This window comes from Oncorhynchus keta, chromosome 20 (genome assembly GCF_023373465.1).
Source record: "Oncorhynchus keta strain PuntledgeMale-10-30-2019 chromosome 20, Oket_V2, whole genome shotgun sequence".
NCBI lineage: Eukaryota > Metazoa > Chordata > Actinopteri > Salmoniformes > Salmonidae > Oncorhynchus > Oncorhynchus keta.
Window position 1 is genome coordinate 13,652,346 of NC_068440.1, and position 14,576 is coordinate 13,666,921.

Genomic DNA, 14,576 nt, shown 5'->3' on the forward strand with positions numbered 1-14,576 from the left:
AGGTCGCAGTGGTGGGTGGTATAAGGTGCTTTAGTAACAAAACGGATGGCACTGTGATAAACTGCATCCAGTTTGCTGAGTAGAGTATTGGAAGCTATTTTGTAGATGACATCGCCGAAGTCGAGGATCGGTAGGATAGTCAGTTTTACTAGGGTAAGTTTGGCGGCGTGAGTGAAGGAGGGTTTGTTGCGGAATAGAAAGCAGACTCTAGATTTGATTTTAGATTGGAGATGTTTGATATGAGTCTGGAAGGAGAGTTTACAGACACCTAGGTACTTATAGATGTCCACATATTCTAGGTCAGAACCATCCAGGGTGGTGATGCTAGTCGGGCGTGCGGGTGCAGGCAGCGAACGGTTGAAAAGCATGCATTTGGTTTTACTAGCGTTTAAGAGCAGTTGGAGGCCACGGAAGGAGTGTTGTATGGCGTTGAAGCTCGTTTGGAGGTTAGATAGTACAGTGTCCAAGGAAGGACTGGAAGTATACAGAATCGTGTCGTCTGCGTAGAGGTGGATCAGGGAAGCGCCCGCAGCAAGAGCAACATCATTGATATGTTTGTGTTTTTCCTTGTAACCAGGAATCGGGAGGATAGTTTTTTTTATGGTCAGATTTGCCAAATGGAATGTGAGGGAAAGCTTTGTATGTGCATAATCCCCCAACAGGTTTGCTTCTGACATGTTAACAGCCAACTACTGTTAAACATGACATTTTCTCCTCTGTAGTGGTTATCTGTATAATATTAGTCACTCATGTCCACTTTTTTTGTATTTTTGTTGTCCTAGGGCCAGTCAAGGTGGAAGTTTGAATTGATCATGACATCCTTTGACCTGTGGGGGAGCAGTGAACTATTCTCCTCTGGAGTATGGTCCCTGAGAAACCTGATCCACAGGGTACAACTGTCTGTCTTTTTCTGTGTCTGAAAATGTTGTAGTGCGCAGAGGGTTGGGCGACATTACTATAGCATGGTCTATTGATGATGATGATTGATAACCATCGTCGATGGTGACAGACGGTAGTTTAGCCTATTTGAACTTGACTAGTGCCCGCAGTAAAGAAGAAACGAGTCTCATCGCATTTCATGGCAGCACCCAAGTGATATTCAGAGTAATTTGCCTATTTGCTATAGTCTATTTCAAGAGACTTAGCGGAGAATTCCACCAAAGCAACGCTAAATAGCCAGTCAGAGAATCTTGTTTCTCTCTGTCAGATGCATGGGGTGTAGGCTTGTTTAAATTAAAAAAATGTTTTGCCTATATTCCATTCACTCTCCGTTCAGTATATGAATGACTGAGGGCTACACTTCATCATTTTATCCATGGCTTTCTCTCGATCAAACAATAAATGGAAGTTGCATCTTTTATTTCAATAGCCCCAACATCTAAGGTAGCCAGGGGACTAATAATGAGAGAGAACAAATAATATCAACAGCCTATAGAAAATGACAAGTTTAAGCTTATTAAGAAAGAAATTATGTTAAAAATCACATGGCCAATAACCTGTCCACATTCCTTCTATGGAGATTGACATCGCCCAACCCTAGTGAACAGTATGAGTTCTCACTGTATCCCTCTCTTACTTTAACCCCTCTAGATGCCGACCACCCCTCCCTCCTCCCTCGACGCCCACCCACCAGCTTTCCCGCCCTTTTCCTTTACCACACCACCCGCCCCCCCCTGTTCCCCGTACCCCTCCCCACCATGCTCTCCATGGCCTGGGGTGAAGGGGATTGGAGGGTCCGGAGGGGTGACCCTGCGTTCTCCAGCCACTCGTCACCTCACACACCTGGACCCCTGGAGGAGGCATAGCTGGGAGCCCGGGGCTGTGGTGACAGTGCAGCAGCAGGGGATGGAGCCCAGCGACAACCACAGGTAGGGGGTGCTCTAAACATACAATTCTATTTGGGAATCCTTATGTTTACATTTTAGCCATTTACAGTACAATCTTTCTTTACAATCTATTATACATAAGCAATGGAAATGCTTTACTGTCACAGTACCCAGTCCCACCACATAATTACATTATAGTAAGTTAAAAGACACTCTTATTCACACCCTCTTAAATCACATGTTGACACCCAAATCTACAGTCAAATCTATCAACATCCACTACAGACCCGGGTTCGATCCCATGCTGTGTCACAGCCGGTCATGATCGGGGGACTCAATTGGCGTACAATTGGCCCAGCGTTGTCCGGGTTAGGGGAGGGTTTGGTCAGTCGGGATTTCCTTGTCCCATCGCGCTTTAGCGACTCCTTGTGGCAGGCCGGGTGCCTGTAATCTGACTTTGGTTGCCAGCTGGGCGGTGTTTCCTCTGTCACATTGATGTGGCTGGCTTACGGTTGAAGCAAGCAGTGTGTCAAGAAGCAGTGAGGCTAAGCAGGGTCTTTTCGGAGGATGCATGGCTCTCGACCTTCACCTCTCCTGAGTCCGTAGGGGAGTTTCAGCGATGGGACAAGACTGTAACCACCAATTAGATATCACGAAAAAAAATATATCTATAATTCTATCAACATCATGATTTATTTGAAAGCCATATTCACGTGAATTTCAAGCAGTCCCTCCAGGGATTATTTTATGACATTTGAGGGTAAAAATGCTTGATTTTGCTGCATCAATTTGGACTTTTTCCATGGCGATATACAATGATTGTATCAAAGGCGTTGTGAAAATGCGCTGACAAGAGGGGAAATGTATTGACGTGTGGCGATTCACTGGCTTGATTGAACCATATTATGCGGTGCAGTGATTGCAGTGTATGATTGCGGAATACTGGAGGGACTGCTCAATGCTCACTGATAGTTAACCCCCTACTCACTGTCAGAAATAGCACATTTCTGTGGGCGGTAGGTACAAGGTCAATCATTATGTGGCACAAACCTTGATGAAAGCTTGTTGATATGACTGGTAAAAATCGAAGGGTTGGTTAAACAGTGGTTTATCCCATAATGGCCCTCTCTTGGGAAGAGAATGAGCAGTGTTCAGTGTGTCCACAGTGTCCAGATTCACACACATATAAGCACATGTATTCAAACTCAAACTGGTACGGGCACCCTCCCTCTCTCTGACACACACACACCACCCTGAGAGTGGCCATTGTACTGGCACTGTCATCCTTGGACATCTCTCCCCCTCCTCTCAAACACACACACACACACACACACACACACACACACACACACACACACACACACACACACACACACACACACACACACACACACACACACACACACACACACACACACACACACACACACACACACACACACACACACACACACACACACACAGAGAACGACATGTCCAGTCAGACAGTGTTACAACTGTGGGACAGTGTCAGTCAACCCTCATTGCCTTGATACGTACCAGGAGTTATGGAAACAACCTCTCATCTGCAACTATAGTGAGTGGTAACTAGTGAATGGGAGTGTGTATGTGTGTGGATACATTCTTTACAGAAGAGGTAGAAGTGTAGGGGTCAAAGTTGGTTGGAAACATTTTCCCTTTCTCTCTGATCCCTCTTTTATTCTACTAATATTGTTGCAGGGGTTGTATTTTATGCAGAAGTGTTGGTATGTATCTATGGAGGATTTTGGTATTTATATGTGTAAACTGACAATGCCTGTCTAAGGGATAAATAAAGTTAAATTTAACTGATTCTTCTCTTAGTGTGAGTCTGGAGAACCTGGATCCGGAGGAGATGGAGAAGGTTCTGGGAGCGGCGCTGGGCATCCGGCGAGTGGGCAGGAACCCCATCACTCAGGAGGGCTCCTTGTTTTCCCTCACGGAGGAGGAGGCAGGGTCCGACCTGCAGCACTACTCCGTATTGGAGGTGAGCCTGTGAATCAGCGAGCCCGGGTTGTGGGATTGGACTAGCAGACTTTTATTCAGTCTGAATGAAGATGCATGTTTTGAGAAAACCATAGAGACTTTCAATGCTATGAAAGTTGTGGAATGAGCTATGTTCCGGGTAGCCTCAGAGAATAATATTGACATAAACTCTGATTCGGTGAGTGAGTTTATACGGAAGAGTATAGGATATGTTTTACCCACTGTGACTAAATTAAAACCTACACTAACCAGAAACCATGGCTAGATGGCAGCATTCGCGCAAAACTCGAAGCATGAACCACCGCATTTAACCATGGAAAGGTGACTGGGAATATGCCCGAATATAAACAGTGTAGTTATTCCCTCCGCAAGGCAATCAAACAAGCAAAATGTCAGTATAGAGACAAAGTGGAGTCGCAATTCAACGGCTCAGACACGAGACGTATGTGGCAATCATGGACTACAAAAGGAAAACCAGCCATGTCATGGACACCGTCTTGCTTCCAGACAAACTATACACCTTTGCGTGCTTAGGATAATACAGTGCCACCGACGTGGCCTGCTTCCAAGGACTGTGGGCTCTCCTTCTCCGTGGCCAACGTGAGTCATTTAAACGTGTTAACCCTCGCAAGGCTGCTGACCCAGACGGTATCCCTTGCCACGTCCGCAGAGCATGAACAGACCAGCTGGCTGGTGTGTTTACGGACATATTCATTCTCTCCCTATCCCAGTCTGCTGTGTCATCATGAAGTGCTTTGAGAGACAAGTCAAGGATCATATCACCTCCACCTTACCTGTCACCTTAGACCCGCTTCAATTTGCTTACTACCCCAATAGGTCCACAGATGATGCAATCGCCATCACACTGCCCTATCCCATCTGGACAAGAGGAATACCTATGTAAGAATGCTGTTCATTGACACTAGCTCAGCATTCAACACCATAGTACCCTCCAAGCTCATCATTAAGCTTGAGGCCCTGGGTCTCAACCACACCCTGTGCAATTGGGTCCTGGAATTCCTGACGGGTTGCCCCCAGCACCTCTTCAACCTTGGGAAGCTGAAGAAATGTGGCTTGTCACCTAAAACCCTCACAAACTTTTAGATGCACAATTGAGAGCATCCTGTCGGGCTGTATCACTGCCTGGTACGACAACTGCCCCGCCCACAACCACAGGGCTCTCCAGAGGGTGGTGCGGTCTGCACAATTTCTCCCCGGGGGAAAAATACCTGCCCTCCAGGACACCTAAGGCACCCGATGTCACAGGAAGGCCAAAAAGATAATCAAGGACAACCACCCGAGCCACTGCCTGTTCACCCCGCTACCAACCAGACGGCAAGGTCAGTACAGGTGCATCAAAGCTGGGACCGCTTTTAAACCGCCATCACTAGCACAGAGAGGCTGCTGTCTACACACAGACTTGATATCATTGGAACACTAGTCACTTTAACCTCTTGCGACGAGCAATCCCGCATCCGGGATCCTATTTATAGCCTCAAGCTCATTACCATAACGCGACGCTAACTATTCATGAATATCGCAAATGAAATAAATATATTTGCTCTCAAGCTTAGCCTTTTGTTAAACAACACTGTCATCTCAGATTTTCAAAATATGCTTTTGAACCATAGCTAAACAAGCATTTGTGTAAGAGTATTGATAGCTAGCATAGCATTAAGCCTAGAATTCAGCAGGCAACATTTTCACAAAAACAAGAAAGCATTCAAATAAAATCATTTACCTTTGAAGAACTTCAGATGTTTTCAACGAGGAGACTCTCAGTTAGATAGCAAATGTTCAGTTTTTCCAAAAAGATTATTTGTGTAGGAGAAAATACGAAAATTAAGTCATTACAACGCAAACTTTTTTCCAAATTAACTTCATAATATCGATAGAAACATGGCAAACGTTTAGAATCAATCCTCAAGGTGTTTTTCACATATCTATCGATGATAAATCATTCGTGGCAGTTGACTTTCTCCTCTGAAGAAAATGGAAACGCGCATGGAGCTGGAGATTACGCAATAATTTCGACAGAGGATACCGGGCGGACACCTGGTAAATGTAGTCTCTTATGGTCAATCTTCCAATGATATGCCTACAAATACGTCACAATGCTGCAAACACCTTGGGGAAACGACAGAAAGTGCAGGCTCATTCCTGGCGCATTCACAGCCATATAAGGAGACATTGGAACACAGCGCATTCAAAATCTGGACCATTTCCTGTATGAAATTTCATCTTGGTTTCGCCTGTAGCATTAGTTCTGGGGCACTCAGAGATAATATCTTTGCAGCTTTGGAAACGTCAGAGTTTTTTCTTTCCAAAGCTGTCAATTACATGCATAGTCGAGCATCTTTTCGTGACAAAATATCTTGTTTAAAACGGGAACGTTTTTTATCCAAAATTTAAAAGAGCTCCCCCTATCTCGAAGAAGTTAATAATGCCACTTTAATTATGTTCACATATCTTGCATAGGCATCTCATATCTATACTGTATTCTATACCGCTCTTTCATTGCTCATCCATATATTTAGATATTCTTATTCCATTCCTTTACTTAGATTTGTGTGTTTTAGGTATTTGTTGTGGAATTGTTAGATATTGCTGCACTGATGGAACAAGAAGCACAAGCATTTCGCTACACTCGCAATAACATCTGCTAACCATGTGTATGTGACCAATAACATTTGATTTGGTGTAGTGTAGCTAAGGTTCGTCAATGGTGAACCTTGAGATGAATAGTAAGTAACGTAAATGCTGTCAACGTTAATTTAGCGTGATCGGTGCTTAAACACTATTTACTTAATAAAAAGGTGAGTAAATGCTGTTTACGTGCATTCACCCTCCACTAAAACCCGAAGTATAACTTCTTGTTGGGTCACAGGAGCAGTTCAATGCTAATCGCTAATGTTGTGTAATATGTGCTTAATTAAAATAGGAACAGTCCAACCAGCTGCAGGGCTGCAGTGCGTCGGCCCCAACCCTCAGTGTGGTTCGTCGCAGCAACCCTCCCAGCACGGGCCCCCGACCAGGCTCCAACTGCTACGGTAAGCCTACGCTACATGCCTGGATCGTGTTCATTACGCACCAAACGGACTGAAAACGGACTGAAACGGGGAGGGACTACCTGGAACTGTCCAATAAGAAACACCGATTTGTTTCCTGTTCCAAAATGGTTTCTGTTGTGTGCCTTAATGAACACAACCCGGGGTCAGACAAGTTCAAATGGTTGAAGGTGTCACATAGGCTGCAAGTGATTCTATTCTGTATCCCTACACCCTAAAGTGTACCCTTCGTTTCTCCCAGATTTCTTACACCCGTCCATTCCTTTTAAATTCAGCACATGAAGAGGAGACTTAGTGGAGAAGGGTAGAGAACTGGACTGCAGCCAAGGAATGTTACTTGAAGTTCTAAAGTAGATGGTTTAACTGTTTGCTGGGCAGAATGTATCCTTGTAGCCTTCTCTAGATGTTAGTAAGTCGATAAACTCCTTACTCTTCCAAAACACTCCTCCGACTGCAAAACGTCTTTCTTGCCTTTTTTATGCGGTCTGTATAGTATCTAGACACACGCACACTTTGTCAGTCTTTGTTGTGAATCGGGCTCAAGTTGGACAGTACGCCAGTGTCAGTCAATAGCTGTGTGTGCGTGCATGCGTTTGATAGAGTGAAAGTACATGTGTTTGTGTGTAAATGCCCTGTCTCATTGTGCCTTCTTGTTTTGTTTACAATGGTTGGATCATTTTTGTACATTTATATGTGGGTGTATTTAATTATCATAATTGGGTTTTGTAATTTGCACTAAATGCATGCTTGTTTTTGTTTGTCAATGATTGTCAGTTTCTGCATGTATGTTTGTCAGGTTTTTACTCAGTATCTGAGTGTCTGTTTTTCACTGTTTATGTGTACAGTATGTTTCTCAGTTGGTGTGTGTCTTTTTTTTTGTTTTTCAGTACATGTGTATGTCTTTATTTCTTAAGGGTTTGTGTTTGTCAATGTGTGTCAGTGTTTCTCTGAGGGTTTTTGTGTGTGTGTGCCTCCATCTCTGTGTGTGTGCCTCCATCTGTGTGTGTGTGCCTCCATCTCTGTGTGTGTGTGCAGCAATGCGGAAGCGCTCTTCCTGTGTTTGTTCTGTCTGGGCTCTGGTCCTGTTATCCCCAGTACCAGCTTCATAGCAGAGCCTCCATTTCTACTGCTACCTCTCCCATCTCTATTCTCTCGCTCTCTACTAGTCTCCTCCACTTCAATTCCTCCATTTTAACACACTGCTTGGATGACCAACTGTTTTACTGTAATTTCTTCTATCATTCTCTCCCTATCCCTCTCGTCTAATCTGTGTTATCAAACTCAGTTGCCTATAGGCTACTGTCTGTGTCTCTTTCACTCTCATAACTTACTATTTGTGCTTGGCTAGTTTATTCTTGGTTATAAATAGCAGTGAAGCCCTTGAATGAGCATCAGGTGAATGGGACATTTACCTACTTTCTTTATTTATATTTTAAATATTTTTTTATTTCTGCCTTGTTCTTTGCATACTGGTTATTGAGTTGTAAGCTGTGGAGAGTGTTTAGGAAGGTGTCAGTGTGAGTGTCTTTTGATCTGTGTGTTCCAGAGACTTTACCCTACAGTCAAATTGGAGGATCCACACAGAGGTGAGTTGCCTTTCTCCCCGTTTTCCCTTTCATGCAAGGAGGTCGCCATTTTGGATCTGTTTCCTTTAGCAAACAGCCATAACCATGCTAGACCTGTTTGTCTCTCGTACCGCAGTCTCAATTCTGGCTGTGTTTCCTGTTATCATGGAAGGCATGGTGCATTTTATAGTTGCATGTCCCATGTTGTTATTAAATGACCTGGCACTCCATTCTTTCTCTACCTCTCCATTTGTCTCACTTCCTCTCTTCTCTTTTATCATTCCCTTTACTGTCCTGCTCCTTCCTCTAATCATCTATCTAAAACTTTCATGTCTTCTGTTCCTCTTTCCTCTCTGTAATTCTTCCCTTTCTTGTCATCCTCACGTCCTCTCTTACAAACTTTCATGTCATCTCTCTTTTTTCTTTGTCAAACTTTCCTGTCCTTTCCCCTCTTTATCTTTTAATGTTCTCCTCTCCCTCAGTGTGGATAGGGACCTGGGTCTTCTGCTCTGGGGGAGAGAGGGAAGCTGGACGGAGGTCACGAGAGACGAGGCCCAGGAGGAGGTGACAGGCGGCCCTTTTGTGCGCACCTTCAGTTTCCTACGCAAGATGGCCGGCAACCGCAAGGTAGGAGAGGCCTGCTCTCTGCAGTAGAGTAAATCATATTTTATCGACAGCGACGGGTATGAATGAAGGGCAGACTGATAGAGGAGAAACTATGTAGAAGATTGGGATTTCATCCCTCGAAAAACACGGGATGGCATGTGCCAAATGCGGTGGCCTTAACTGACCGACCAACCCACAGCACACGAGATCTAAGACTCATTATATATCTACGGTCTCTTCTCAATAGGGTAATATCATTATGACAACGACACTGCGTGGTGTTGCTGATCATATTGAACGGCGGCCAGAAAGATTTTACCTTTTGAACAAGGTGTGTTGACTCATGATTAAAATGGAATGGAGAATAATAAACATGTCAAAAGTCTGAATATATTTAAGTTTTTTGCCTTTAGTCAATAGCTAGTGATAACGGAATCATTTTGTCTCCTAACTAGCCATAAGTTGTCATCACTCTCCTGTGACGATCTGAAGGATCATGTTACAGCGGGTCCTCTCTACAGCGTTCTCGTAGAGGGGGAGAGCGGGAAGTCGGCTGTTTTATGGTGGTCATAAAACATACGGCCTCTATGCTCTGTAGTGTTTGAGTTTGGAATGCAAACTGTGGAACACAGAGAGACGCTTGGACATCAAACGTTTTGAATAATTAAACAATATTTATATTTTTGAGAATGTGGGAGTGGTCTGTGGACACTTAAGGGACAGTCATGACGAGTGTGTTTCATTTGGTGATCTCATGAAGGACAGGAAACAGTCATTACTGTGTCTTTGGTTGTGTACACTTAATTATGGGGTTTACATCTAGATATTGTGAAACGTATATGATTAAACATGGAACTATTTGTGAAAAGATGTAATGTGATGTTAACCTTTTAATGAGAAAATATGTGTTTTCATATAAAGTTAACCAAGTCAGTGGCCACGGCCAAGTGAGCATAGACATTGCGTCGGCGTCATGGACTGCACTTTTCTCAGTGAGTATAAAACCCACTCTTCCTGAAATTTACATTAGACTAGAAAACATGGAGCTGACGCTACATGTTGAAATGGACACCAGACAGCGTGTAGTGTTGGCTACACGGCTGGAAACGGTTCAACTCTAAGACTATCGATCACTACAGAATAAGAGCAAATACTAGACGTAGAATTACTAGTCTGCAGCTGGAAATTTCGTAAATCTAGTATGAGAATACCGACAACCGCAGAAGCAACTATCCTATGGAACAACCATTTGTACGCCTGACATATCCATTACAACAGACACTATCCAGAGCCGCTGAGAAAGCCACAACCACGAAAGAAATTGTGACTTCTGGGGAAGTTAACCAGAGACTCTCTGATGAACTGACTCTCCAGCAGACGGACCGGCGATTCCAACAGAGAAGACAACAACGACATAAGGGCGTAAATAAATACATTGCAATTATTTTTGAATGAGCGGCCGTTCATGTGCAAAGGATTAGCATTTCAATTAATATAATTATCAACTGTGTGTAGTGAATCCATTTTGTCTTTCCCGCTCTTTATCCGTCCCCACTCCTTTCCATTGTCTACCAAGCAGTCATAGTGGTTTAGCCCACTAGGGACTTATCGATGCATTGTGTTAGTAATCAATAACTGTATTGTTTGTTTATGTATTTCTGTGATTTTAGTTAGTTAGTAAATAAATAATTCAGCCAGTTTGTATATAGCTGATTCATTAGGGAGACTAGGATTCTTGCAGATATCCAAGGGTTTGCAACATTCAGATGAGAATGACTAATCGATAAGATATGAAAATATCTGAACAGTCAATTCGGGAATTAGAGACTATAAACATTTTCCCGTGGTGCCCCAACTTCCGAGTTAAAGTTTACATGATTAGTTTAATCACATAATAAGTACAGAGAATTGATTTGGCCTGAATGCCATGCATTATGTCCGGAGGAAACCTGGCATCATCCCTACGGCGAAGCATGGTGGTGAATGTTTTTCTATGCAGGCTCTGGGACTAGTCAGGATCGAGGGAAAGATGAACGGAGCAAAGTACAGAGAGATCTTTGATGAAAACCTGCTGCAGAGAGCTCAGGACGTCAAACTGGGGTGAGAGTTCGTCTTCCAACAGGACAACGACCCTAAGCACACAGCCAAGATAATGCAGGAGTGGCTTGAGGAGTGGCACAATTCTCTGAATGTCCTTGAGTGGCACAGCCAGAGCCTGGTCTTGAACCCGGTCTAACATCTCTGGAGAGACCTGAAAATTGCTGTCCTGCAACAATCCCCATCCAACTGTTTAGAGGATCTGCAGAGAAGAAAGGGAGAAACTCCCCAAATACAGGTGTGCCAAGCTTGTAGCTTCATACCCAAGAATACTCGAGGCTGTAATCACTGCCAAATGAGCTTCAACAAAATATTTATTTATTTATTTTTAACCTTCATTTAACTAGGCAAGTCAGTTAAGAACAAATTCTTATTTACAAGACCTACCGGGGAACAGTGGGTTAACTGCCTTGTTCAGGGGCAGAAAGACATTTTTTTTTATCTTGTCAGCTCAGGGATTCGATTCAAACCTTTCTGTTGCTGTCCCAACGCTCTAACCACTAGGCTACCTGCTGCCCCCCCAAAAAGTACTGAGTAAAAGGTCTGAATAGTTATGTAAATGTGATATTTCAGTTTAATACATTTGTAACAATTTTTAAAATCCTGTTTTTGCTTATTGGATATTGTGTGTAGATTTGAGGAAAAAAATACCATTTCAATCATTTTAGACTAAGGCCGTAACAAAATGTGGAAAAAGTCAAGGGGTCTAAATACTTTCCGACTGCTCTGTACTTATCACACAGGGTGGATACTCCTTGGACAGAGTGAATGCTTCTTGATTATTGCCTTCTGTTGGTTACAATGGACTTTGTCCATGGTCTTTATAACTATGTAGTATACTGTGAAATGGACTGGTCATTCACTTGCAATGACTGACTGCTTACAAGACCAGCAAAACATTACAATGGAAACATAAAAAAAAAAAGGTTTATGGATTGGCAAATCATTTCAAACGTCTTGTTTATTACACATGTTAAATTCCCTGAAATATCACTTGTACTTGACTATGTACTATTGGGAGAGTGTTTGTAACCGTTATGTCCAGCAGAGGGCAGAGTAAATAACTTTATTGCCTTGTGAGCTCAGTAGAGCTTTGCAGTCAGCTTTTCTCTCCCTTCCTCACAGTCAACCTTCCTGCAACTACAACACAACATGCATTGTCAGAATCTGGTTGAATTCTGTAACAACACAGAATACAATTATTAATAAAAGTCCCATGATGGTAGTTGACTGCCCATTACTGTGTATCACTTATTAACCATCATTTATTCACATTATTTCAGGCCTACTTTAATCAAATATTTCAGTTGATGTGTATATTACTTTTGTTTTACTTTGATTTTATTACCTCATCTCAGAGCTGCTGTCTGACCAAATCACTATTTTCGTAGTTCTTCAAAGTAAATAAGGCATACTTTTATGACTGCTGAATACCAACTATCAATCACTTAGGTCATGTATTTTCAGGTACAGATACCTCGAAGCAATAACTTTCTATCCCTCTAGATCAGTGGTTCCCAAACGTTTTATAGTCCCGTACTCCTTCGAACATTCAACCTCCAGCTGCGTACCCCCTCTAGCACCAGGGTCAGCGCACACTCAAATGTTCTTTGCCATTATTGTAAGCCTGCCCCACACACTATGAGATACATTTATTACACATAAGAATGAGTGTGAGTTTTTGTCACAACCTGGCTCATGGGAAGTGACAAAGAGCTCTTTGTCACAAAGAGGACCAGGGCACAAATAATTCTATCACTAATTTTTCTCTTTATTAAGCCATTTTACATATACATTTGTTAATAGAAAATTGTGAATAACTCACCACAGGTTAATGAGAAGGGTGTGTTTGAAAGGATGCACATAACTCTGCAATGTTGGGTTGTATTGGAAAGAGTATTAAATAATTTTCCACACACAGTCTGTGCCTGTATTTAGTTTTCATGCTAGTGGGACCGAGAATCCACTCTCACATAGGTACGTGGTTGTGAAGGGCGTCAATGTCTTTTTAACAGCGCAATTTTCCAAAGCAGGATAATCTGAGTGTAGCCCAATCCAGAAATCTGGCAGTGGCTTCTGATTTGTATTTAATTTTCACAGTACCGCTTGTTGCAATTTTGATGAGTCTCTTTTGTTCAGATATCGGTAAGTGGACTGGAGGCAGGGCATGAAAGGGATAATGACTCCGGTTGTGTAATTGCGCACCCAACTCACTCAGGTGCTTTGCTATATCACATTTTACATTGTCCGTCAGCTTGCGTTCATTGGCACACAAAAAAATCATACAATGATGGAAAGGCCTGTATTGTCCTTGTTAATGCAGACCGTGAAGAGCTCCAACTTCTTTATCGTAGCCTCAATTTTGTCCCGCACATTAAATATAGTTGCGGAGAGTCCCTGTAATCCTAGATTCAGATCATTCAGGCGAGGATAAAACATCACTTAGATAGGCCAGTCATGTGAGAAACTTGTCATCATACAAGCGGTCAGACAAGTGAAAATTATGGTCAGCAAAAACTTTAAGCTCGTCTCTCAATTAACAAATGTGTCAATACTTTCCCCCTTGATTACCAGCACATTTCTGTATGTTGTATAAGCATTACATGGTCGCTACCCATGTCATTGCATAGTGTAGAAAATACACAAGAGTTCAGGGGCCTTGCTCTAACAATGTTTTAACAATTTTCACTGTAGTGTCAAACGTCTTTCAAGGTGTCAGGCATTACCTTGGCAGCAAGAGCCTCTCGGTGGATGCTGCAGTATACCCGAGTGACATCGGGAGCAACTTCTTGCACGTGTGTTACCACTCCACTAAATCTCACTGTCATGGCTTTTGCGCCATCAGTACAGATACCAACACATCTCCACCAAAGTCCATTTGACATCACAAAGCTGTCCAGTATTTTTTTTAAATATCCTCTCCTGTTGTCCTGGTTTCCAGTGGTTTGCAGAAGAGGATATCTTCCTTAATTGACCCCCCCATAAATGTAACGGACATATACCAGGAGCTGTGCCAGGCCTGCGAAGTCTAACTCATCCAGCTGTAATGCATAGAATTCACTGGCTTGTATGCAAAGCAGTAATTGTTTCAAAACATCTCCTGCCATGTCACTGTGTCGTGAAACAGTGTTGTTTTGATAAAGGTATTGTCTGTATAGTTTTTTGGGGCCTTTTCCCCCTACGTTGTCCCAGCCATATCCACAGCAGCAGGAAGAAATAAGCATGGGGCTTGCCTGTCCTAGGCACTCAGTAGATCACCATATAAGACGCTTCTAGCACCTTCTTATTAATGGTATCTGTTGCTTTTATGTCTTACTACTCGAAAGTCGTCTTAATTCTTGCTCAAACTCACGTGGCTTATTTATCAAATTGTCATGTTTGGTTTCTAAATGTCTGCGCAAGAGTGAAGG

General features: G+C 42.9%; 1 protein-coding gene across 5 annotated transcripts in view; it reads left to right on the forward strand.

The window, feature by feature from the left end:
* LOC118399438 (rho guanine nucleotide exchange factor 2-like) overlaps positions 1-14,576 on the forward strand; it is a 97,105-nt gene that overhangs the window by 21,503 nt on the left and 61,026 nt on the right. For 3 of the 5 annotated variants that reach the window (XM_052472101.1, XM_035795517.2, XM_052472102.1), the window contains exons 2-7: positions 783-890; positions 1,591-1,868; positions 3,669-3,831; positions 6,772-6,880; positions 8,445-8,484; positions 8,946-9,090. In XM_052472101.1, coding sequence (XP_052328061.1) covers positions 813-890; positions 1,591-1,868; positions 3,669-3,831; positions 6,772-6,880; positions 8,445-8,484; positions 8,946-9,090 — 813 coding nt within the window. In that variant the 5' untranslated portion in view covers positions 783-812. Of the gene's footprint in view, positions 1-782; positions 891-1,590; positions 1,869-3,668; positions 3,832-6,771; positions 6,881-8,023; positions 8,294-8,444; positions 8,485-8,945; positions 9,091-14,576 lie in introns of those variants that run through there. The other 2 variants (XM_052472103.1, XM_052472105.1) reach the window with 2 other exon arrangements.